Source organism: Saccopteryx leptura, chromosome 4 (assembly GCF_036850995.1).
Source record: "Saccopteryx leptura isolate mSacLep1 chromosome 4, mSacLep1_pri_phased_curated, whole genome shotgun sequence".
In the NCBI taxonomy this organism is placed as follows: domain Eukaryota; kingdom Metazoa; phylum Chordata; class Mammalia; order Chiroptera; family Emballonuridae; genus Saccopteryx; species Saccopteryx leptura.
In genome coordinates, this window is record NC_089506.1 from 189,543,675 (window position 1) to 189,568,141 (window position 24,467).

The 24,467-nt window shown below is 50.7% G+C and overlaps 1 protein-coding gene across 2 annotated transcripts; it reads left to right on the forward strand.

Annotated features, from left to right (window-relative positions):
* The first annotated feature begins 5,061 nt into the window (after positions 1-5,061).
* Positions 5,062-13,365, forward strand: TRIM56 (tripartite motif containing 56). Of its 2 annotated transcripts, none has more exons than XM_066382309.1 (2): positions 5,062-5,187; positions 6,246-13,365. In XM_066382309.1, exon 2 carries the CDS (start codon positions 6,247-6,249, stop codon positions 8,536-8,538), a length of 2,292 nt encoding a protein of 763 aa, XP_066238406.1. In that variant the 5' UTR covers positions 5,062-5,187; position 6,246; the 3' UTR covers positions 8,539-13,365. The 2 variants fall into 2 exon arrangements, with proteins under 2 accessions (XP_066238406.1, XP_066238407.1); XM_066382310.1 differs by having other exon boundaries at positions 5,082-5,172.
* The last annotated feature ends 11,102 nt before the right edge of the window (positions 13,366-24,467 follow it).

Sequence of the window (24,467 nt, forward strand, 5' to 3'; positions counted from 1 at the left end):
GTTACGATAAAATTGCATAAAACTATGTAGAACATATACACTTGAATGCACGCAAAAACTGGTGAAATATGAATAAGAGCTGTAGTCTAGTTAATAATATTGTTCCAATGTCAATTTCCTTGTCTTTATATTGTACTATATTCCTATATATGATTGTGTTGATAACTATATACATTTACTAAGCTCATTCAACTATAGACTTAAATTAATGATTTTTATTATATGTAAATTACACCTCAGAAAACTAATTTTAAAACGCAAAATAATAAATACCACAGTCACCTAAAAAGAGGAAAGAGAGGGCAGGAAAATAATTTGTAGGTAACAGAAGCTGTACAAGGTGAAGAAAACTAAAACCACACACACAATAGTATCATTTATCCTGAGAGATAGGAGAAGTATACATTCCACACAGTAAAAATAGGGTACAGCCTGACCAGGTGGTGGTGCAGTGGATAGAGCATCACACTGGGACACAGTGGAACCAGGTTTGAAACCCCGAGGTCACTGGCTTGAGCATGGGCTCAACCGGCTTGAGCGCAGGCTCACTGGCTTGAGTGCAGGGTCCCTAGCTTGAGCCCAAAGGTTGCTAGCTTGAAGCCCAAGGTCACTGGCTTGAGCAAGGAGTCATTTGCTCTGCTGTAACCTCCCGGTCAAGGCACATTATGAGAAAGCAATCAATGAACAACTAAGAAGCCACAACAAAGGGTTGTGGTTAATTGATACTTCTCATCTCTCCTTTCCTGTCTGTTTTTATCTGTCCCTCTCTCTGTCTCTCTGTCTCTCTCTCTCTGTCACACACACACACACACACACACACACACACACACACACACACACACAAGAGTACAAAAAAGGAATGAATGAATTAGAACCATAACAGCAGATGTGAAAAACACAATAGAAAAAAGTTTGGAAGGTTTAAATTGAAAAAAAAATCTCCCTGAAAGTAGTACAAAAACAGAAAGAAATGGAAAATAACAAGAAAAAAAAACACATAAAATTAGAGGACTCATTTAAGAGATACAACATCAGAATGATGGAAGTTAGAAGAGGAAGAAGAGAAAATGGGAAAAGATCATCAACAAAATAGGAAAATTTCCCAGAGTCAAAGGGAAGCTGTTTCCAGAGTGAAAGAGTGCACTACATGCCCAGCTAGATGTACTCACTGAGAAATTCAGAACTTTGGGGACGAAGAGAAGATTCTGAAAGCTTCCCCAAAACACTGGCTCCTGACAGGTCATTGTTAAATTAAAGGAATTGTGCAGCCGGTTGTTAAATCACTGGTAGCATAAAATCAGCCCTGGTGGGAATATTTGTACCCTACTTCTATCATGGAAACTGGTAAGGGGGGAAGGTGGCTTACCAGCATATTACTAACTAGTTAAGTAAATTATGGTACATAATTATGCAGCCATTAACAATAACTATGAAGACTCTGTTAAAACATAGGAAATATTGATAACATTAAGTTATTAAGTAGACAAAAAGTATATGTACAGTATAAATACAATCATGTAAAATATGCTTTGTAAGACAGTGAACAAAGGAAATATATACAGAAGAAATACTTTGTTACAATGATGATATGTGTTTTAAAATTTATTTTAAACTATTTTTATTATTTATATAAGTTGAGATGAAAAATCTTTGTTCATACTCTCCCCCCCCAAGTTCCTACAAAAGAAAGTCCAAACTTTCTTTACCTTATAGCATTCTAAACAGGAAATTTCAGGAAAAAAACAAAAACAATAAGTTTTAGTTTGATCTGCCTGCTCAACTTCCATTACCTGCCACTATCCTCCACGCACTTGCATTTCAGTCCTATCAGACCAACTGCCTTCCCCAAGGGTCATCGTAAGGCACCCTCAGCAGGCAACAACTATCACCACCCCAAACCCCATGCCTCTACCCCTGCACGTGTCTCCATGGCTACGCTTACCAGTCGGCTCGAGTTGAGTTATCACTTGGTTTAGGCGCCTAGTCTCAGGTTAGAGAAACTATCATTCTGGGCTTGGCCACACAATAACCACCTTAAACAATTGTTCAATATTAAGGGAAGTGGGGTAGGACAGCCATTGTAATGCCTCCTCTTTCAGGAAGCCTTCTGATTTCCACACCACCACCATCATTCCAGGAGAAATCAAATTCTCATTCTTTTGTGTTGTCATAGCACTTTATGTGGCCTCCCGTGAATCACTTTTTCTCCAACTCGGTTTCCTCACCTGTAAAATGAAGACAATAATGATACTTATCTCACCAGGCTATTGTGAGGATTAAATCACGTTATATTTATAACACCCCATGTCAAGTTCGGGCTAAATACCCAATAAAAAAGGAAGCCATTTTGGTGATTATTTTGATACCTTAATATGACATTTTGTCTTACTGTATCATATTTCACCAGGTACATATTCCACCCCTCCTTTAGATTGTAAACTCCTGTGGGCAGGGAACATATCTTGTTTATCTTTGTATATTCCACAGTGCATGGCACACTGTCTGACCACAGTAGGCATTCAACAAATCGTTCCTGAATGTGCACAACGAGCACACACAGCCATACGCATGTGTAGGAGTACGCACCAATACATATTTATGTCCTCATCTTGGCCGACCATCTGGTCATCTCCTCCTTTTGGAAGTGCATCATTCTCCGGCTATGACTTCTGTGACCTTTCTCTTGGACTTCTACCTACCCCTTTGGCAACTACTTCTCAGACTCCTTCAAGCCCTAGCTGTTCCTCTACTTGCCCTTAAACCTCTGTGTTCCCCATAAGTACCATCTCAGCCCTGTTCTTCTCCCTTTGGACACTGTTGAGCAACCTTGTCAAAACCACAGATACAGGCCCTGGCTGGTTGGCTCAGCGGTAGAGCGTCGGCCTGGCGCGCGGGGGACCCAGGTTCGATTCCTGGCCAGGGCACATAGGAGAAGCGCCCATTTGCTTCTCCACCCCTCCCCTTCTCCTTCCTCTCTGTCTCTCTCTTCCCCTCCCACAGCCAAGGCTCCATTGGAGCAAAGATGGCCCGGGCGCTGGGGATGGCTCCTTGGCCTCTGCCCCAGATGCTAGAGTGGCTCTGGTCGCGGCGGAGCGACGCCCCAGAGGGGCAGAGCATCACCCCCTGGTGGGCAGAGCATCACCCCTGGTGGGCGTGCCGGGCCCGGTCGGGCGCATGCGGGAGTCTGTCTGTCTCTCCCGTTTCCAGCTTCAGAAAAATACAAAAAAAAAAAAACAAAAAAAAAAACACCACAGATACACATTGGAAAAGTCACTAGCCTGGGTATCGCCAGCCTAGCCCTGCAAAACTTGAGTGGCATCCTGCCCTCCTTCCTTCAGCTCCCTCCGAGGGCTGATCACAAGTCCCGCGGCTTTTTCACCTTCAACAATAATTTGTACGTTCGGCTTCTATCTTCCACCCTCCTCTCTGTCCCTCTTCCCACTAGGTCAGCTCAGAACACTCCCGCACACACACACTTTTCACCTGCGTCCTGTAGTCAGGCTCTCCTCTATTCTTTCAATTGCTGCCAGAGTGAGCTCTCATCAGTTTGGTTTCCTGCTGAATTCCTGTCCTTGTGGATGAAGGCGTGCGTAAATGGGTAGATATGATGAATTAACAACAGTAAAATATTGATTACAGGATTGAAGTGGTGGGTATGTTGGCAGCAGTATAAATGGCACCAGTGGAGTCAGACTAGACCTCAGTTCAGGAACCTCGGTACTTGAGTTTTGGCTAAGAAAGAATTCACAGCCAAGACTCAAACTATCAGAGGAAGTTTATTTAGAAAGTCACAGGTAGGAGAAGTGAGTGATAAAAGCAATGGGCTAAGAAAACAAGTTACAGAGGCAAAAGGAGAGGGAGCTTAAGAGAGAAGGGTAAAGACAGTGTGCTTGCGGGGGTTTGGAGAAGAGGAGGAAAAAGCCACCCCAAGAGGGAGAGTGCTGGATCTTCCCTCCCAAGGGCTTTTAAGAGTGGGGGATCTAAGGGGAGGTCCCAGGGGAGGATCTTATTAGAATGTTCAATCTGATTTTGCTGCTTTTCTGGGCCTGGAGCTGAAACACAACTGAGGCCTAGATCTATTTGAGGCAGGTCAGAACCTCCGTGTCCTGGGGGCTTAATGGTAAGGGCTATTATGCTGTCCCCATCTTAGGGGGTCTAACCCACATGACCACAGACATGCTAAGGAAGGAAAGGCGACCCTGGGGGCAGAGTCCTTGTTTTCCCAGTTGTGCCCATTGCGAAGTGCCCCTCTGTACCTGGCCCCTTGTCCTTCTGCACATGTCTGTCTAACTGCCTCCCACAGGTACATGGGTTTTTGTGGCAATTCTTTCCATTTCATTGTTTTTCAAAATTTTCGTAAGATGTTGGGGAAAATATCCTTCAGTGATTTCTTTTGGCTTTTTTGGATGAAACTCAAGACTCTTTCACATAGTTCATAAGGCCCTTTGTGATCTGGCCAGGTTGCCTCCTTCTATAACCTCATCTGCCATAGCTCACATGTCCCCTTCCCGCAAACCACCCTAAATTATTAGAGCCACCCAGGAAAGTTGTGACATTTCATTCCTCTGTGTCCATGTACTTGCTATTCCTGATTCCCAGAGCATTTTTCCTGATATTCTTCTCCAGCGACCCCCAAACCCTTGTTCACTCTTCAAACTCATCTCGAGTGATGCCTCCTCCAGGAAGCCTTTGCTGACCTCCTCAGATGGAGGTCTCTTATTTGGTTCCTACAGCGCAGCAGAAGGTATGGCACCAATGGCCTCCCCTAGGACTGGATTTGCAGATAAGCTGCAGCACTGGAAACCTGACCTGAGGACTGGGGTCTGAATCACCATGAGCTCTACCTTTTTCCCTCAGAGGACGCATCTTCAGGCGATTTCCTGCACTTGCAACAAACACACTTAGCTGGCTAAGCAAGTCCTGAGGCTCCAACAGATGGGCAGACCCCGGAGTTTCCTGGAGGGGACTGAGCCCTGATGGGGGTGGGGCCCCCCCAGGAAGAAGTCCTGGCGGGGTGGGGAAGAAGGCGGAGCCTGAGGCTGTGCAAGTCGGTGTCCCGGGGCTGGGACGGAAGTTGCACAAGTACAATTAGTTTCAGTTTTGTTTCTCTTCCAGGCACCCTGCAACAGCGGTATCCTGGTCTCAGCCCCCCACTCCTGCTCCTGGACCAAGGTCAGCTCAGGCCAGGTAAGGAGAGGGAGGGGAAGGGCAGCTGAAGAAAGAGCTGGACTGCAGGGAGTAGGGGGAAGGGAGAGAGAGCACGGGAGGGGGGGGTGGGCTGGAAGGGACCCGGAAGCCAGGAGGAGAGGGGAGACTGGGCGGGAGCAGCCCCCACTTCACCCCAGAGCGCCAGAGGGCTGAGGCTTCCCGGGGAAGGATCCCCTCCCACTCTCTGAGCTCTCTTCCCAGCCCCCACCTCCCGGAAGTTTGGAGAAAATTCCCAAGTCCCTTCATCAAGTATTTCACAGCTACTGTGCTGGGAGGATTCACAGACGAACCGCACACGACTGGGACCCTTCAGAGGTTTCTAGGAGGGCCTCTCGCAGCAGGAAAGACTGAAAGAAGAGGCTCTAGGAGTTGAGGCAAAAGCTACAGTAACCCTAAGGTCCAGCGGCTGGAAGCAGAGGGCAGGGCAGCCTCTTCCTCTCAGCTCCCTGCTGCCTGCCCCAGAACCCATCTCAGAAAGTCAGGGCAGGAAGTGGGGCCGACTACTCACGAGGCCACTCCCAAGGTCTAGAAGAAGACAGGTGTATGGACCAGGGGAATTGGGGCCCCTTATGTTGCCCCAAATGCCAGGAGTCAAGACAGCTCTGCCCACCTGGACTTTCTGCTGTGCCCCCCCACCCCCCGCCCCCGCCCAGCACCTCAGCCCCAGCAGGATCCACGGGACCTATTCACACAGGGGGCTTGGACCACACTTGCCGCGAGGCCTGTCAGTGGAAGATAGTAATCATTACACTGTTAGCTCTCAGAGGCCAGGGGCTTCTCGGTTTTGTCATTTCTTACCTCTCTTGCCACACATGCAAGCAGCACTGACCTTTTCACGTTTGCTAAATGTATGCAAGGCGCTGGGCAGCTCCCTAGTTCAAGTGGCCAGAGGACCCGGAAGACCAGAAGAAAATTCCTAGCCATTCAAGTGATTCCTCCAACCTGGTGGGGCGTGAGAGTAGGGAAGAGGCAGGAGGGCAGGCTGGAGGTCCTGTGGGGGTGCCCTCTGTCCTCTAACCCGCACCCTTTGCTTGCAGCATGGTGTCCCAGGGATCCTCGCCCTCCCTTCTGGAGGCCCTGAGCAGCGACTTCCTGGCCTGTAAAATCTGCCTGGAGCAGTTGCGGGCACCCAAGACCTTGCCCTGCCTGCATACTTACTGCCAGGACTGCCTTGCCCAGCTGGCCGAGGGCGGCCGCCTGCGGTGCCCGGAGTGCCGTGAGACCGTGCCCGTGCCACCAGCAGGTGTGAGCGCCTTCAAGACCAACTTCTTTGTCAACGGGCTCCTGGATTTGGTGAGGGCCCGGGCTGGTGGAGACCTGCGTGCGGGGAAGCCAGCCTGTGCACTGTGCCCCCTGATGGGGGGCGGTGCCAGTGCCGGGGGGCCAGCGACAGCCCGGTGCCTCGACTGTGCTGATGATTTGTGCCAGGCCTGTGCTGATGGGCACCGCTGCACTCGGCAGACTCACACCCACCGAGTGGTGGACCTGGTGGGCTACCGGGCAGGGTGGTATGACGAGGAGGCCCGGGAGCGCCAGGCAGCCCAGTGTCCCCAGCACCCAGGGGAGGCCCTGCGCTTCCTGTGCCAGCCCTGTTCCCAGCTACTGTGCCGCGAGTGTCGCCTGGACCCCCACCTGGACCACCCCTGCCTGCCCCTGGCGGAAGCTGTGCGTGCCCGGAGACCAGGCCTTGAGGAGCTACTGGCAGGTGTGGACAAGAACTTGGCCGAGCTAGAGGCTGCCCGGCTGGTAGAAAAGGAAGCCTTGGCCCGCTTGCGGGAGCAGGCAGCCAGGGTGGGGACACAGGTGGAGGAGGCTGCTGAGGGGGTCCTCCGGACCCTCCTGGCTCAGAAAAAGGAGGTGCTGGGGCAGCTACGGGCCCACGTGGAGGCTGCTGAGGAGGCTGCTCGGGAGAGGCTGGGGGAGCTGGAGAGCCGAGAGCAGGTGGCCAAGGCGGCAGCTGCCTTTGCCCGGCGGGTGCTCAGTCTGGGTCGTGAGGCCGAGATACTCTCGCTGGAGGGGGCGATTGCCCAGCGGCTCCGGCAGCTGCAGGGTTGTCCCTGGATGTCTGGACCAGCCCCCTTTCTGCTGCCGCAGCTGGAGCTCCATCCTGGGCTCCTGGACAAGAACTGCCACCTGCTATGGCTCTCCTTTGAGAAGGAGCAGCCCAAGGACAGTGAGAAAGATGGAGCTGGAAGCCAGGGAGGTGAGGAGCCCCAGAGCCCCAGAGAGGATGGAGCCAAGACAGAGAGAAAAAGTGCAGTTCAGCTCCACAGTAGGGATGGAGCCCAGACCTCAAAGGAGGACAGACCCCAGACACCCCAGGAAGATGGAGCCCAGACCCCAAAGACAGAGAGAGCCCAGACCCTGAAAGAAAGCAGATCCCAGATGCCCCAAGAAGATGGAGAAGCCCAGACCTCAAGGGGCGGCAGATCCAACAAGAAGAGGAAGTTCAAAGGCAGACTCAGGTCCATTTCCCGGGAGCCCAGCCCAGCACCCGGGCCAAACCTGGAGGGCTCTGGCCTCCTCCCCAGGCCCATCTTTTCCTGCAGCTTTCCCACGCGGATGCCTGGGGACAAGCGCTCTCCCCGGATCACTGGGCTCTGTCCCTTTGGCCCCCGGGAGATCCTAGTGGCAGATGAGCAGAACAGGGCTCTTAAGCGTTTCTCTCTTAATGGTGACTACAAAGGCACTGTGCCTGTCCCTGAGGGCTGTTCTCCATGCAGCGTGGCGGCCTTGCAGGGTGCCGTGGCTTTCTCAGCCGGGGCTCGGCTCTACCTCATAAGCCCTGACGGCGAGGTGCAGTGGCGCCGGGCCCTGAGCCTCTCCCAGGCCAGCCATGCCGTGGCTGCAATGCCGAGTGGGGACCGGGTGGCTGTCAGCGTGTCGGGCCACGTGGAAGTGTACAACATGGAAGGCAGCCTGGCCACCCGATTTATCCCTGGCGGCAAGGCCAGCCGGGGCCTTCGGGCACTGGTGTTTCTGACCACCAGCCCCCAGGGCAATTTTGTGGGGTCAGATTGGCAGCAGAATAGCGTGGTGGTCTGTGACGGGCTGGGTCAGGTGATTGGGGAGTATGGAGGACCGGGTCTGCATGGCTGCCAGCCGGGCTCTGTGTCTGTGGATAAGAAGGGCTACATTTTTCTGACTCTTCGCGAGGTCAACAAGGTGGTGATCCTGGACCCAAAGGGGTCACTGCTAGGTGATTTCCTGACAGCTTATCATGGCCTGGAAAAGCCCCGGGTGACGACCATGGTGGACGGCAGGTACCTGGTCGTGTCCCTCAGTAATGGGACCATCCACATCTTCCGTGTACGCTCTCCTGACAGTTAAAGGGCTGGGACTGGGGCGAAACTGGGTGGGACTGGGGTGGGAGCGGGGCAGGAGGAGGGAGGCAGGATTGTTGTGGGATGTGGTAGACGAGGGCACTTTCTCAGAGGGCAGGTGTTAGCAACCTTTCAGTGTGATGTGCCACACTGCCAACCCCTGTTTGGGTGTCCAGGGATAGGGACCCAGGGTTGTGGCATGACCGTAGATCTCAGCAGCAGAGGAGGAGGGCTGGCAGGGTGCTGGAAGTTAACCACACCTTCTGCTTTTGTGGGTGACTGCCCCACCATTGCTGCCACCCCTCTGCTACTGTTGTTATAGTTTAAATTCCTGAGATTTGTAAGCTTGTCCGTGTTCTTCAAAACCATTCCTGGTGGAGGAGCCCAGCGAGTCTTGGGGAGGTGGGCAGAAGTCCTCTGAGCCCAGAAGGGCTCAGGGTATGTCAGGCACGTGCCTTCTGGAAGAGCTGAGAACCAGTTCTCCTCAGATTAGAACAGGGACACGCCAGGCCAGAAGAGGCCTGGGATTTCGAAATGGCAGTTAAAGGCATCTTCCACCAGCCGCGGCAGGAAGTAGAGCTTCTCTGATAATGGCATCCCTCGGTGCAGTGAGGGGTAGGCCAGGGGGACCAAGGACAGACACCAGCTGAGCCCATGAGGTGTTTACCTCAAGGTCTACGAAGAGAAAGGGTGCCCCCAGACTGCCCGTCACTTCTGAGCCAAGACCTATGTAGGATGTAAAATCTATTCTCTGTTGATATCTTTACATTTCCTGGAGTCTGTTTTTAGTTTCCTTTTAGTTTTCCAGCAAAATTCCATTTGAAAAATTTTGGCTTTCATTTGGCTGAACTAAGGGGTGAAGGAATGTGTCCTTCGGTAGGCCGCTCCTGCTGGGAAAATGGCCTAACCCTGGAGGCCAGTACGGGGCTGGGGAGACGAAGCAGCTGGAAAACCCTGAGAAGTCGGCAGTGGGCCAGTGATGGTGGAGGAGGGAAAACCAGAGGGAAGGACCTAGTTGGAGGTGAGCCACGCCCACGGGCCCTTTGCAGAGGCCATGGCAGTGGTGGAACTGAGGCGGACAGGTTTTGCCGGTGGCTGTCGAGAGATGACCTAAGAGAGTCGTAATGTGGGGATCACGGACAATGGAGTGTTCATGGGAACCAGAGGAATTTTGGGCAAGTCCAGATGGAAAGCGCAGGGCATTGGAGGTGGGGAAAAGAAAATCCTTTTCTGGGGAGGTTATTACTTGTTTATTAAAGTGATAGGGGAAGTCTTCAATGTCAGATGGACAAATTCAATTATATAAAAATTTGAAATTGTATACACAGCAAAGAAAAATGAAGATTTAATAAACCAATAAAGTGAGAAAACTACATATGTAGAATTGATCAGCATAAGAGCTGAGCCTCCACTATATGCAGTGACCAAGATATCTTACTTGGTCAAAGGGCCAAACAGGCTGTGCACCCAGCAGGAAATGCACACAGGCCAGGACTACTGAGTGAAAAGGTTTTTAAAAGTCAGCCATTTCCGTGTGTCAAAAATATTTTTTAAAAATATGTCATGGAGAAATAGGCTCCTGGCACTACGAAGTGATGCTTCTTGGAGAGAAATCTGGCAGTATTTGACAAGAGTAAGAGAAAAAAATGACTATACGACTCAGTTATCTCCCTTTGGGGAATACATTCTGGAAAATAATTCAAAAGAAAAAGTGTATTTGCACAGAGGTATTTGTGGCCACCCTATAAATTAGTCTTGACTGGAATTTGCTCAGCTCAGGGGGTATAGCTAAATAGATTGTGGTTTATTACGACAGTGAGCGCCTGCCTTCATCATGTATGATAACTATGAAAACTATTTATAAGATTATGTTATATGATGCAATCATAAGGAAAAAATTTTGGATTTGATCACATAATGATAGCAACAAAGTGAAAGTATGTCTGAATTGTTACTGAGTGGGAATAGGTCCAAAACTGTGTAAATAGTCAGTGATTTGGGAAATTGGGTTCTTTTTGAGTTATTTTGTGCTATTATTCATATATGCACATTTCTGCTTATTATTGTCCATTAGGTAACATATATGCTTGAATATTTACTTAAAAAGTACACCTCTATAAATGATATTCAAGAATAGCTACTGGATTTGTGAATAAATGTGTCTCTGCCCAAATGAGACTGAACTAGTCAGAGACTGCAGGAGGCAGAGGGAGAGGAGCAGCTGGTAGGCATGGCAGGGAGGAAGCCGTCACAGCAGGGCTTTATCTGGTGACTCACCAAGGAACCCTCCCTGGGAAGGTTTACAGAGGTCACGTGGTTCCTGAAGGTGATGGGATAGTTGTGGAGTGTTCAGAAGACAGGGAAACATCTTGCTGAGTTTGCCAACTAATTCAGACCAACTGGAAACCAAGCGGTAGTTCTAAGGAACCAATTATATATAGGGTGAGTTGCATTGGTAGGGAGGGTCTGCCTTTGCAGCTCTATCTGCAGAGTTAAAATGATGGCTCGTAGTTGGTGCTTAGTTAAAGGTGTATGAAAAGAACTAATATTTGTAAAAAGGGATGGGACAGTGGTAAGGCTCCAGAGGTTTGCCACCTTAAATGCTATAGCCCTATCCAACCAAGTTGTCCAAAACCTTGGCTTACGGGAAATCTCTAGCCATGGAGCACTGTGGACACAGTCCACCATATGCTTCCCGTAGAGTAGCTCAGCTCTCAGTCACAAAAGAGATTGGGGTGTCCTGCTTATGTGCGTGGAGGGGGACCTGGGGGGTCAAATACGTTCGAGTTGGAACAACAGCTCTGCAGAACTGTACAGGAACCATGTGCCGAGGGCCTGGCTGCTGGAACGACTCCAGCCGAGTGGCTCACTCGGGCAAAGGAGGAATAGAGACCTTTAGAAAGGAACTGTCACCTGACTGCCAGAGGATAACAGCACAGATGCTCCAGATATGCAGGAGCCGCGGGGCTTTCCTGGAAGCGGTAAGCCTCCCGGGAAGCCAGGCATGGAAGACTGACAGAAATCCTAAACTTTCCTCATTAAGGGGTAGGGGTAGGAAGGCACAGAACACTGGCAGATTATGAAACAGATGGGAAGTACGGCATTGAGCCAATTTAGAGGTAAAGTCTTAAGCATTTTAGCTATGACTGGGAATTCTAATGAAAACCACAGAAAGCACCACTCAGCACCAAGACAAAGAGTTCTTGGTTAAACTACAGATCTTAAGAAATCAGGAACATGGTGAAAGATACACCCTCACCCCATATTGGACTACTACAGTTAACCTGATCAGTCATTCCTTTTCCTGTTTGGAACTTTCTGGGTTGTGCACATACTGATGAAAGGAGAATGCCATTTGTTCAGGTAGGGAGAAAGGGAGTACAAAGCCTCTTTCATAGTCTTTGCACCTAAAAAGGTAAATGAGCATGCAGAGACATAGGTTGAGTGCTGGCTTTTCTACTTAATAGCTGTGTTATCCTGGTCTGGCTCCCTAACCTCCCCGAACCTTCGTTTCTACATCAGTAAAATGGGGATAATGATATCCACCATGCCCACCTCACAGGGTTGTTGTGAGGACTGGGTGAGAAGTAGAGAAGTATTTTGTATTTTGTATGCCATAAAGCTGAACTCCGAGGTATTGGTTGGAAAAATGTTTAACTGACTTATAGTAGCCTAATACTTTTATGTCAGTGTAAGCTTGAATGGGATGTTATGTGTACATATTACAAGGTAAAAGCTCAAGAACATCTGGGTAGAGCTGTAACCTGCTTCTCCTTTGGAGAAGACTGTTTTATTTTGCATTCCAGCAGTTATTTGAAGAAGCCATATACTATGACACAACCATGACTGTAGGAACAGAAGGGACCAATGGGCAGCTTGCTAAGACGCAATGCTATTCCTAAAAGGCAGCTGAGAACCAGACTGTACTAATGATGGACTGATTACCATAGACTTTTAGAAGTTCAAAATGGTGAGAGTGGCCAAATCTCTTGATAATTTAGAGAAAATGTAATTTGGGAGAGAATAGCTCTCCTTTCACTGTAGTCTTATTATTACTGTGTCTATAAAGCCAGGCCATATAATAAATCTATGGAGATAAAATTCCACAGGGGCAGAAGTCCAACAGAGAAGTCAGAAATCCTCCAAGGAAATTGGTGAGGTTGGTAATCTGAGCTGGGTCAAAGGTAGGTGTCAGGATCAAGGTGCTTGACCATCTTTCTTTGGTGGGTCAGCTGGGAACTAGAGTTATCCAGTAAATTAAGTGGGAGATTGGACAGGGGCGCAGAGTTCTATTTTGGGGAGAATGCAGTCTTGCACTAGCTGGGGCAGAGAGCTGCCAGAGAGAGCACTCAAGAAAACGTTCCTAGCAAGAGAAAGACTAAGTTCCGATGCAGGCTGAGGAAGATTGGTAACTTGACCAGAGGTAGTAGAGCCATCCTACCCAACTGGTTCGTGAATATAGTTTAATTAAATGGATCAGGACAAGAGCAAAACAGGGTCGTCGAGGGACCACAGACCCCTTTGGTTGGGTGGACCTCACCTGAAGCACTAGGTGAGGAATCTTTGGGACCAAACAGAGAAGGACCTGTATAAAGAGGCAATCAGGAAGGAGGTTTTAGAAGGCACCTGACTTGTCTCAGGAGAAAGTTGGAACTGGTTGGCTTAGCAGCCAAGCGAGACAGGGCTGAAAATGGAATGGAATGGAATTTGGGCCTTGGTATCCATGGTGTCAGCCCAATAAATTTTGTCTTAGTTGCAATGGGCTGAAAAATCTTGTAAACTCATTCTTTTAATTGTATACTTTATTCTTAATAAAGCCTTTAAAATTTTTTGAGCCTTTCTTCACATGGTTCATGGGTTTGGAGGACTGTCGATACGCAGATCCAGGTGGCAAAGGGAAAATGATATGGCCACCACGGTGTAGCTCCTAAGATGCCAACACAGAGTACTCGGGGGACATAGTCACCACCTGTGGTCCGCTTGTCCTGGACCACTCCTGCCTGTAGGAGACAGAGGGGCCCTTGGGCAAGGCCAACCCTTGGTAGGAGCCAGCAGGTGATTGGCCCAGCAGGACTACACACATGAACGCTCAGGACAGGTGTGACTGTGTGGGTGAGGAACCCAGGTCAGGGTGCCAGTGCCTCACTAGTTTCTGCTTGCTTTCTGTTTGGGGAACGACGACCAAATGAGCGTCTACAAACACCTAGCATGCTGCATTTGCAAGCTCACAGTGGCCCCTGCAGGGCTGTGAAATACCTGGCTGTAGGGTGTCTGCCTGCTGGCCCTACCCACCCGTTCTGATCTGTCTCCCAAGCCCCTCCAGGAGCTCCTGCTCCCCCCCCCCCCCCACACACACACACAGTGTCTGGGCAGGAAGAGGAAAGACCTCAGGTCCTTATTTCTAATTCGTGCAGCTGCTGGCTCCCCATCAAACACAGATGAAACGGCAGCTGTTGAGCACCCACCTCCCTGTGCTTTTCACCCATGACTTCCGGCAGCCTCAGCCCTTACAAAGTAGAAACGTTAACATTGTTTGACAGAGACGCTGAAGCCTAGCAAGGCTTGTTCGTGGTAAGTAGATTTAGATCCCGACTCCACAGCTGCCCTTCCAACCCACTCTAAATCCTCTGCTTTCTTGTTTGTCGATGAGAGAGTCAAATAAAATGAGATTTGCGGTTCTTTCCTGAGCTGACAGAGCAGATCCCTGTCCCTATGACAGGTCCAGAATCCCGACACAAGAAGGGAAGCCAGAGACACCTTCACGCATCGTACTGCTGTCTCGTGCTCCCTCTCAGCCCCCCCTCCCCAGATGAAGAAGGAATGACAAGTGAAGAGAGAATGTTTTGAGAGGCTTGGTGGGGGAGCAGGAGGTGGGGATCAGGGCCCACTGCTGCTGTGGTGACAGTCTGAATAAGAATTCCACAATTCATCATCAGATGACTCAGCCTGGCTTTGGAGCTGCGCCTCTGCAAACCCCAGGGAGCATGACTCAGCAGCTGAGGAGGCCGGGCGCAGGAGAAATAGATCACTGTGGTCCATGTGAGTGGTGACTGTGGGAAGAACGGCCTGTTCCCAGCTCCAAACCCCAAGGCGGCGCATCTGCTTCTGTGGTCAGACACACACACGGCCTCGGTTTCCGACCCATGTGGCCAAGCCTCCTCCCTCAGACTTGGGTATCTCCTCCTTTGCATTTAAGTAGTCACAGCCCCAGAGCCTTCGGATCTGCAGCAAGATGCCACAGCCACAGACCATACAGCCTCTCTCCCCTTCACTGCTCTGCCAGAACCAGGCTGGCCTTCAGATAAGGGCCAGAGAGGACAGAATATAGGGGTGGAGAGACAGAGACATGTCATAGGCCAGGCACACAACTGCACAGATGGTCACAGCATCCTACTGTTACCGGTGCATTGACGACACCTCAATCCTTGTCTTGCTCAAGAGAAAGAATTCAATCAAGAGACAAAGTACAGCAAGCAAAGCAAGTGTTTATTGGCTGTGCAGGAACAAACTCAGGAAGGCCCGAGCGGGCCGCTCACTCGTGAGAATGAGTGCCCCGATTAGTTACAGAATTTAGGTGTTTATGGGCTTCTACTTCCTGGACTTTCCTATTCCTGTTTTATTTGTTTGTTTGTTTTTCCTTTCCAGCTTCTCCCTCTGGCTTTTTAAAAAAAATTTTATTTATTTATTTTGGATAGAGAAGGAGAGAGAGAGAAGGGAGCAAGATAGTAATTGCTTAGCTTAGTCGTTCATTGATTGCTTCCCATATGTGCCTTGACCAGGCAAGTCTAGGGTTTTGAACCGGCGACCTCAGCATTCCAGGTTGACATTCTATCCACTGCGCCACCACAGGTCAGGCCCCCCCTCTCATTTATCTTTCCTCATTGTACTGCTAGGGCTGATACCGCATCAGGGAACTCAAGATCACCAGTCTGGGTGTGGTGAGGCCTGTTCTGGCTTAAAGATTCTTCTAGACCCTGCAGATGTGCAGGGATGCATGGGAGCAATTCATTCCTCCCCCTTTGGCTGTCCTGGCTCATGTCTAACCTAATACTTCCCTCCTGCTGTGGGGGTGGGATGAGATAGGGATCTCAGGTCTTTATTTTGCTCAAAGGCCAACCTAGAAAATATCTCTCCCCCCTCACAAATAACAATGTGTATTTTCCCTCCCTTCCATGCTAAGTTGGGGACTGTCAAACTTACCAGAAGAAAATGGCCAAAGCAAGCCAAGTTCAGGGAGGGGCGGGCAGCGTGGGTCAGCACACACCGTGTAGGGCACACACTGCCCACCTCTCTCCACCAGCACCTGCCAGCCCTTCTCCGAAGCCTGGTCACTTTCTCATTAGGTGACTTGCACACAGCCCCTTTGTTGGTCAAGTGAGTTTGTAAATATGATATATGTGTTTGCTCGCTTGTGGTTTGTGTTGGGTGTGGGGGACGGACTGTGGGCAGGCAGGGTCGTTGTAGCCTAGGGTTTAGTTTTGAGACTGGGCTTTTCCCCACACCCTTGACTGATTGTATGATCTGGGTGGCGCACTCTCATGAGGAATCCAATTATGCCTCGGATAAGTGGCTTTGTATCAGAGACTTCCTTGTTTGTATATTGGATTAGGGGTTTTTGGTTTTCTACACTATAAAGTGGGACAGACCAGGAGCTGGCTCACACAGTTCCTGCTATCACAATTGCAGGGGCTTCCCTGATCCCTTGCCCTTCATGGGAAAAGCTGGTTTTCTGCTTTTCCTTTGTCTTCTTTTGTGGTTTGCCTGTCTTGGTGAGACACCAATAAATAGGATGGCCCACCATCCTCCGACTCCGCCATTTCTTTATCGTCTGCCCGAATCCAATGGGAACCTGCATGTGAATGGCCACGATGGCGGCTCCTGGCCCTACAACTGGCGTAGTTGGCAGGATTGTGGGGACACGCATCACATTCCCCTTTGCAATTACCCATCCCTCGGCGTGTGACTAACACCAAGCAGTACCGCCTGCCAGGTGGTTATGAAGAAGTCACAGGGCCAATCCTCAAACTAGAAAAGGTGGGGATCATCCGGCCAGCACACAGTCCTTACAACTCCCCAGTATGGCCTGTGCGCAAAGCAGATGGAACCTGGAGAATGGCAGTAGATTACAGGGAACTTAATAAAGTTGTTCCCCCTTTGCACGCTGCTGTTCCCTCGATAGCTAACATGATGGATCGGCTAAGCCATGAGTTGGGGACATACCACTTTGTGGCAGACTTGGCCAATGCTTTTTTCTCTATTGATATAGCTGCAGAGAGTCAAGACCAATTTGCCTTCAGTTGGGAAGGGAGACAATGGACCTTTACAGTGTTACCCCAGGGCTATTTGCATAGCCCCACCTTGTGCCATGGGCTGGTGGCTGCTGACCTGGCTAAATGGAAACAGCCAGAGGTAGTCCGCATGTACCATTATATTGATGATATTATGCTAACTAGTGATTCTCTTTCAGAATTGGAGCAAGCAGTCCCTACCCTGCTATCCCATTTGAAAGCATGTGGCTGGGCAGTTAATGAGAACAAATTACAAGGACCTGGGTTATCTGTTAAATTCTTGGGAGTTGTCTGGTCGGGTAAGACAAAAGTTATCCCTGACACAGTTATAGATAAGATTCAAGCATACCCCGTGCCCACTATGGTAAAACAGTTACAGGAATTCTTAGGTTTGTTGGGGTATTGGCGAGCATTTATACCGCATTTGGCTCAGTTACTACGCCCCTTGTACAACCTTATTCGAAAGGGGGTTCGCTGGGATTGGACTGAGCAGGCGCAAGGTTCATTTGCAGCTGCTAAGAGAGCTGTCAAGGTGGCACAGACCTTGAATGTGTTTGATCCTGCCAGGCCCTGTGAGCTGGATGTTCATGTAACCTCGGAGGGGTTTGGATGGGGCTTATGGCAGCGGACAGAGCGCCTACGGCAACCTATTGGATTTTGGTCCCAATTGTGGAAAGGTGCTGAAGTTCGTTACTTATTAGTAGAGAAGCAGCTGGCAGCTGTGTATGCTGCCCTCCTGGCAACTGAGAGTATTACAACCACAACACCAGTTACAGTCAAAACAACATACCCTATAGCTGGATGGGTGAGAGATTGGGCAACTAAACCTTGTAGTGGTATGGCCCAAATGTCTACCCTGGCCAAGTGGGGTGCCTATCTGCAACAACGCTGTGCTCTTAGCACCAGCCCATTGAGCGCAGAACTGCAGGAAGTCTTGGGTCCAGTCACTGATGCGACCTTAGAGTCAGGTGCAACTGGGGCTCAGGAGGCAGAACCTGAGGTCAGTCCCTACCAGGAGGGGCGGGTGCCCATCCCTGAAGATGCCTGGTATACTGATGGTTCCAGCAGGGGCCAACCTGCCAAATGGATGGCTATCGCCTTCCATCCGGCCACTGAGACTATTTGGATGGACACGGGTACAGGCCAAAGCAGCCAATGGGCAGAATTAAGAGCTGTTTGGCTAGTTGCCCATAATGAACCTTCACCTCTGGTGATCTGTACTGACAGTTGGGCTGTCTATCGTGGACTGACCCTTTGGATTGCTACTTGGCACATTAACCAGTGGATGGTAATGCACCGTCCACTATGGGGTCAGGCCATGTGGCAGGATTTATGGGAAATAGGACACCAGAAGCAGGTGACAGTATATCATGTCACAGGGCATGCCCCTCTAGCCCATCCTGGGAATGATGAGGCAGATAACGTTGGCAAGGGTGCGATGGTTGGAGACTGCACCTGCAGGTGATGTGGCACAGTGGCTCCACCGGCGCCTGCTCTATGCAGGACAGAAAACTATGTGGGCTACAGTGCTGTCTACAGACAAAACTCTGGCCTGTATTCTGCCAGAGGGAAAAGATTTGCCTCTCTTGGTGCCACTGACAGCTCTCTCATTTCGTCCATAGCTTTTGATCTGTTAATCCTATTGCTGTATTTGTACTATCTCTGTTTATGCAATGTATCCCACTCCTTGCACAGTGACCATCATGGAAGATACCTGTGGTTTAGATTGTAAAGCGAGCAAAAGGGGTGGAATGTTGGTCAAATGAGTTTGTAAATATGATATATGTGTTTGCTCGCTTGTGGTTTGTGTTGGGTGTGGGGGACGGACTGTGGGCAGGCAGGGTCGTTGTAGCCTAGGGTTTAGTTTTAAGACTGGGCTTTTCCCCACACCCTTGACTGATTGTATGATCTGGGTGGCGCACTCTCATGAGGAATCCAATTATGCCTCAGATAAGTGGCTTTGTATCAGAGACTTCCTTGTTTGTATATTGGATTAGGAGTTTTTGGTTTTCTACACTATAAAGTGGGACAGACCAGGAGCTGGCTCACACAGTTCCTGCTATCACAATTGCAGGGGCTTCCCTGATCCCTTGCCCTTCATGGGAAAAGCTGGTTTTCTGCTTTTCCCTTGTCTTCTTTTGTGGTTTGCCTGTCTTGGTGAGACACCAATAAATAGGATGGCCCACCATCCTCTGACTCCGCCATTTCTTTATCGTCTGCCCGAATCCAATGGGAACCTGCATGTGAATGGCCACGATGGCGGCTCCTGGCCCTACACCCTTCCTCACCTGCTGGACAAGAGTGCTGAGCATTCCATAGCCAGCTATTCCCTAACCATTTGTTGGTTCAAGGAACAAATGAGTGAATCTGTGCTAAAACCTAGTCACCTTCATTCATTTGTGTCAGATACAGTATTGGGAGGAGTTGGCAACTCTGCCGCCAGGCATGGCCTGAGGCAAAGGAAGTTAATCCTTTTCCTTAGAAGCGAGTCAAAAATAAAAGTGAAGTTACCCAAATTCAGGAAAAAAGATAGTATTCTCATTTGTCTGTACTTTTTTTCCACAGCATGCTAACCCGTGTAACATACTATTTCATTTCATTATTTATCCTGCTTCTTAACAGTTTTTTTATTTATTCATTTTAGAGGAGAGAGAGAGAGAGAGAGAGAGAGAGAGAAAGAAGGGGGGAGGAGCAGGAAGCTTCAACTCCCATATGTGCCTTGACCGGGCAAGCCCAGGGTTTCGAACCGGCAACCTCAGCATTTCCAGGTCGGTGTTTTATCCACTGCGCCACCACAGGTCAGGGTATTTATCCTGCTTCTTGCTTGCTGTTTGTCTCCTCCCCCAGTGTCCACCCTGGCTAGAACCAAGTCCCAGAAGGACAGGATATTCGGTCTGTTTTGTGCGCCGATATATCCTATGCTCTTAGAACAGTGCCCAGGATGAGGCAGGTGCTAAGGGAGTGTGTGAATGACAGTGAACGAATGGTATCCGGTGAGCATTTACTCTGAGCGTGCCCCTGCTGCCTGCTGTGCACTTTACAGGCATCGTCTCAGTTAGTGCCCCCAGCAGGTGTAAGAGGCAGATAATGCTCTCATCCCTGGTTTAAAAGTGAGGAAGGTGAGGTTAGAGAGTTTATATACCATGAACAAGATCACCAGGAACTGGGTAAGTGGCTGGACAGGGGCCAGAACCAACTTGTGCGGGCCTGTGGCTAACTCTTCACTGCTCCCTGGCAAGGAGCTGCCGTGCGCCCTCCGGGGAAGCTCACACCCTACATTATCTTTGCTGATTGACGTTTTTATTTTTCTCCCCACCTACTTCCTATGTGACCTCATTACACCTCCAAAAGATATCTGTGCCCTGAAGCGCCGCTTCTTAGCTAGAAAGACATTTCCTGGTGGGAGAATCTTGGAGGCCCGAGGGCAGAGAAGGGGACTGGGGACCCTGGGTCTGGCTCTCCCTGCCTGGGCCTGCACAGTTGGGGGGGGGGTGCACTGTTCCTGTAGCCCACTCTCTAATATCTCCTTCCCTGCCACCCCACAGACTGCTGGGGAAGCTGCCAGGCCCAAACTGGGGGAAGGCTGAACTCCCTAGATAGTTCTCTGTGGGTTTCCTGCTGCCTAGAACTGAACTAGAACACAGGGAATGTCCTGCCCACCCCAAAGCATCAGGGCTCCGTGACTCTGCCTCCTTCCCAGCCTGGCGCTGCGTGGCCTGAGCAGAGAGCCAGGCCAGGCTACTCAGCCCCTGCACTGCCTCAGGCTTCCATGGTTCTCCTGCTGAAGAGAAGCTGCACTTCAGGCAGAGATATGTTTTAGGGGTGGAAGGAGGTCATATGGGAAGTTGGTGGGAAGAGAGATAAAGGAAAGTATTCGCCAACAAAGTGATGTGGTGGGGTCTGGCTTCCCCGAAAGGCCTCACATCCAGTGTCTTGCCAAGGAGTGGTGAAGGCAGAGACAGTAGACATTGTCCTCTGTCCAGCTACTTGCTCTTAGGTAATCCCTGGAGAAAAGAAAGGAGACCCAAGAACATCAGGAGCAGGGAGAAGGCTGCAGAGCCTGGATGCCCACACATGTCCATGCTCAGGACATACAACGCCATATTGTCTTCATCCAGAAGCTCGGGGCAGAGAGAGAGGAAGGGCATGGAACTGAGAGGTCTGAGCAACAGCTACACGTGGGTTGTCAGGGGAGGTGGAAGCTGGATTGGGGTTTGTCGGGAAGACTCTGCCCTGGTGTTGGGGAAGCAGTGCCACGCATCACTCACAGGGTTTCTGCCTGTGGCTGCGGCAGGGCATCTATGCTGGTGTTTAGATGAGGGGAAGGGGCTATATCTGTGATCTGTAAGCACCCGGGGGTAGGGGACTTGCCAGGGTGTTCCCAGGCAGGGCATCGTGCCAGCTTGCACCTCATCGAAGAATCAAGACTGGAATTTCCCTGAAGCTCATTTCCTACCATTTAATCCTCAGCAAGGACCACGGCTGCCAAGTCTGTCCCTGATAGGCAACTTACTGGGCGTGGGCGAGGAGCAGACCTCCAGGAGGGCCTCCATGCCCCGTCTACTTTCCACCCAGAAGCCCCTCTTCTAACACAGGAGACTGCAGGTGGGCCTTCCCTCGTGGGCCTTCTCTCCACCCCACCCCCAGGGTGAGGAGAGCTGCATTTACCCAGCTCTGCCATTCACTCTCCAGGTGACTTCTGCATGGATTACTTAACCTCTCTGAACCTCTCCATTCCTCATCTGTGAAATGGGTGCAGTGAGATACACCACAGGGCCTTCAGGATGAATAAGTGAGATAAAGCATACAAAGGCATTCAGCCAGTGCTTGGCCCAGAGGGGTGTTCAATCACCATCCACTTAAGTATTCCTCTCCTCACCCTGCAGACCATGGGATTCTCCTCATGCCTTCTGGAGACCAAACACCTGGCCTGGGCTGTGTCCCTCCACCCTATGCACCAATCCATCAGTCTATCACACAGAAAGTATTTATTGGGACCTGCCTTTAAGTAACCAATGTAAACAGCAAGTGTAAAAATGTCAGGGAAAGATAGGGCCAGCTGGGGAAGGAAGCTGGTCACCTAGATAAGGTGGCTTTATTGCGGTGCTTTGTCAGAGCCCAGCACCTGGTTCTCAACTGTGTGCAGACCACGGACAAACCGATCTCAGGACTAACATGAAGTGGACACACAAACAGTAGCAAGCGAGAATGCTGCCTTAGTAATTCAAAGAGGCACAGTTCCCAGGCCCTGGGACACAGCACTCCTGGGGACCTCCAAACGTATTATAATTATTGAGCATGGAATCAGAACAAGGACAAGGCCTTGGATAATCTAATGGCTGGATGACAGCCTGAGGCATCTGTGACAGCTTGGGACATAACTGTTTCGTGGCCTGGTCCCTGATGTTTGCAGGACAGGGCACCAACTCTCCCGCCCAGCACCAAGCTGGGTCTCCCTGGGTCTCCCCCTACAATGAGGAGGAACAGACAATCCAGTTACTTTGCTAAAATGCAATCACAATCTTATCCTCTGAGGTTTCACCCAGGTCCCCTTAATTCGATTTGGGATATTCACAGACAGTCTCCTAGGTAATTTCTACAGAGGGCTCATATTCTCTCCTAAACTGAGTTTCTTCCTAATTAAATTCTCAGAAGGCAAAGTTAACTTCAAGGTACATAGCTGTCAGGCCCTGAGTCCTACCCATGCAGGGCAGTATTAAAGAACAGGAGCAAAGTATAGATCCAAACATCTCCTACTCCTAGTTTACAACCCCATAAGGAAAACAAAATGAACACGTGTGATGCAATGGTGTGTCTGCCTGTGTGGGTCTGGTTGTGAGAGTGTTCAAGTTCAAGCGAGAGATGGTGTAGGGTCCGGCCGAAGTCTGGGAGCTTTGGGGGAAAGTGGAATCTAAGCCGCCCAGAGAGGCTCTATGGACAGCTAATTTCCATAAGAAAAGCAGGGGAGGTGGTGCATTCCAGGGCCTGCAGATGGTGGGAAAAATAGAAACCAGACCGTGTAGATGGAGTGGGACAGATGTGGCAGATCAAGAGCCCGGCAAGCCCTGTCGGAACACCCTCCCAGCTCACTCTTTCCTCCAGACGGCTCCTGCCGATCTTCCCACAGGCGACCTGGGCTTGCCAAGATACTCAGGGAGCCTGGCACCTCTTCCCTCCTCTGCCCAAGCACCCAAACACACACTCCTGTCCAGTAGCAGAGCTAACAGTCTGCCAGGCAGGAAAGCCCTTTCAGGGAGGGAGGGCCCTGCCCCTTCCACCTGCTGCGCTGACCGTGGGCCTGATTCAGCCCGGAAACCAGCCAAGTGTGCCAGACACAACACCACCTCTTCCCCTCACTTCCAAGCCCCTCGAGATTCTCAGAAGTGATAAAAGAGTTCCTGAGTCAGGGGCTTTCCATCTGGGCTCAGCTGCTGCCTCCCACCTCCACCCCCATCTCCCTGAGTAAGCTACCACCACCAGTAAACAAGAGCCATATGGAGTTTGCCATGCCAGTTCCTGAAAGGATGAGGACTTGAGAACAAAGGTCCCCTGAGCCCATTTTGGGAGATGAGTTCAGGGACCAAACTTGATACAGCCAGAGAAGAATGCTTTCCATTAACGCCAGTCTAAAGCAAGAGCTCAGAATGAGAAGGGGTCCCCGAATTTCCTATAGTCTAAAGCCACTGCTGGCCCCTCTACAGGAGATAGACCTGGGAAATAAGACAAATGCCTCTCTGCTTCCTGAGACCACCCCATCCTTTGAGAGAGCTGGCTGGTGTGCGGCTCAAGACTCAGAAGGAGGGAGAGGTCTCTACCCACAGGGGCCCCAGGCTCCTGCCAACAACGCTGGCCCTGGGGAGGCTGTCTGGGTCTGAGGTGAGCCCACAGGGTGGTGAGCTGGCAGGCCAGGCTGCATCCTGGGAAAGAGGGAGTGTGCCCAAGGGAGCCAGCTGTCGGTCCTGGCTGTGAATAACGGGGGCCTCATCACCACCCCAGAGCTGCAGGGGCAGGAGCAGCAGGCACAGGGGCTGACTAAGAGAGCGCGTCTGGGTGGGTGGCTGATGGATGAGCAGGGAGGCCCCGCCAGGCTCCCGCGCAGAGCAGATCCCCAGGCCTGCCCTGTGGTGTGCTGCATGTGCAGGGCTTTCTCCCGCATGGCTTCTCCCAGGGAGGCCCCGCCAGGCTCCCGCACAGAGCAGATCCCCAGGCCTGCCCTGTGGTGTGCTGCATGTGCAGGGCTTTCTCCCGCAGGTCTTCTCCCAGGGAGGCCCCGCCAGGCTCCCGCGCAGAGCAGATCCCCAGGCCTGCCCTGTGGTGTGCTGCTTGTGCAGGGCTTTCTCCCGCACGGCTTCTCCCTACAGGACTACTTCTCCAGGTTGACGTGTCTTCCCAACTCCTCCACCCCTGTGCCACACACACACACACACACACACACACACACACGCACACACACACACACACACACGCACGCACACCTCTGTCCCATCATAAAAGTCACATCCCCGGACTTCTCCCCATCTGCTCCAAGGCTCTGACATCCCTTGGCTGGATATCTGATCTCAGGTGTCACTCAGGAGGCATTCGGTACAACCCTTCTTAGGAACTCTATTGTTCGGAACCTCTGCTCTCTGGAACGGGGCCCTGAGTC

Coding starts and splice junctions, on each gene's coding strand:
- TRIM56 (XM_066382309.1), top strand. CDS start 6,247: ATGGTGTCCCAGGGATCCTCGCCCTCCCTTCTGGAGGCCCTGAGCAGC.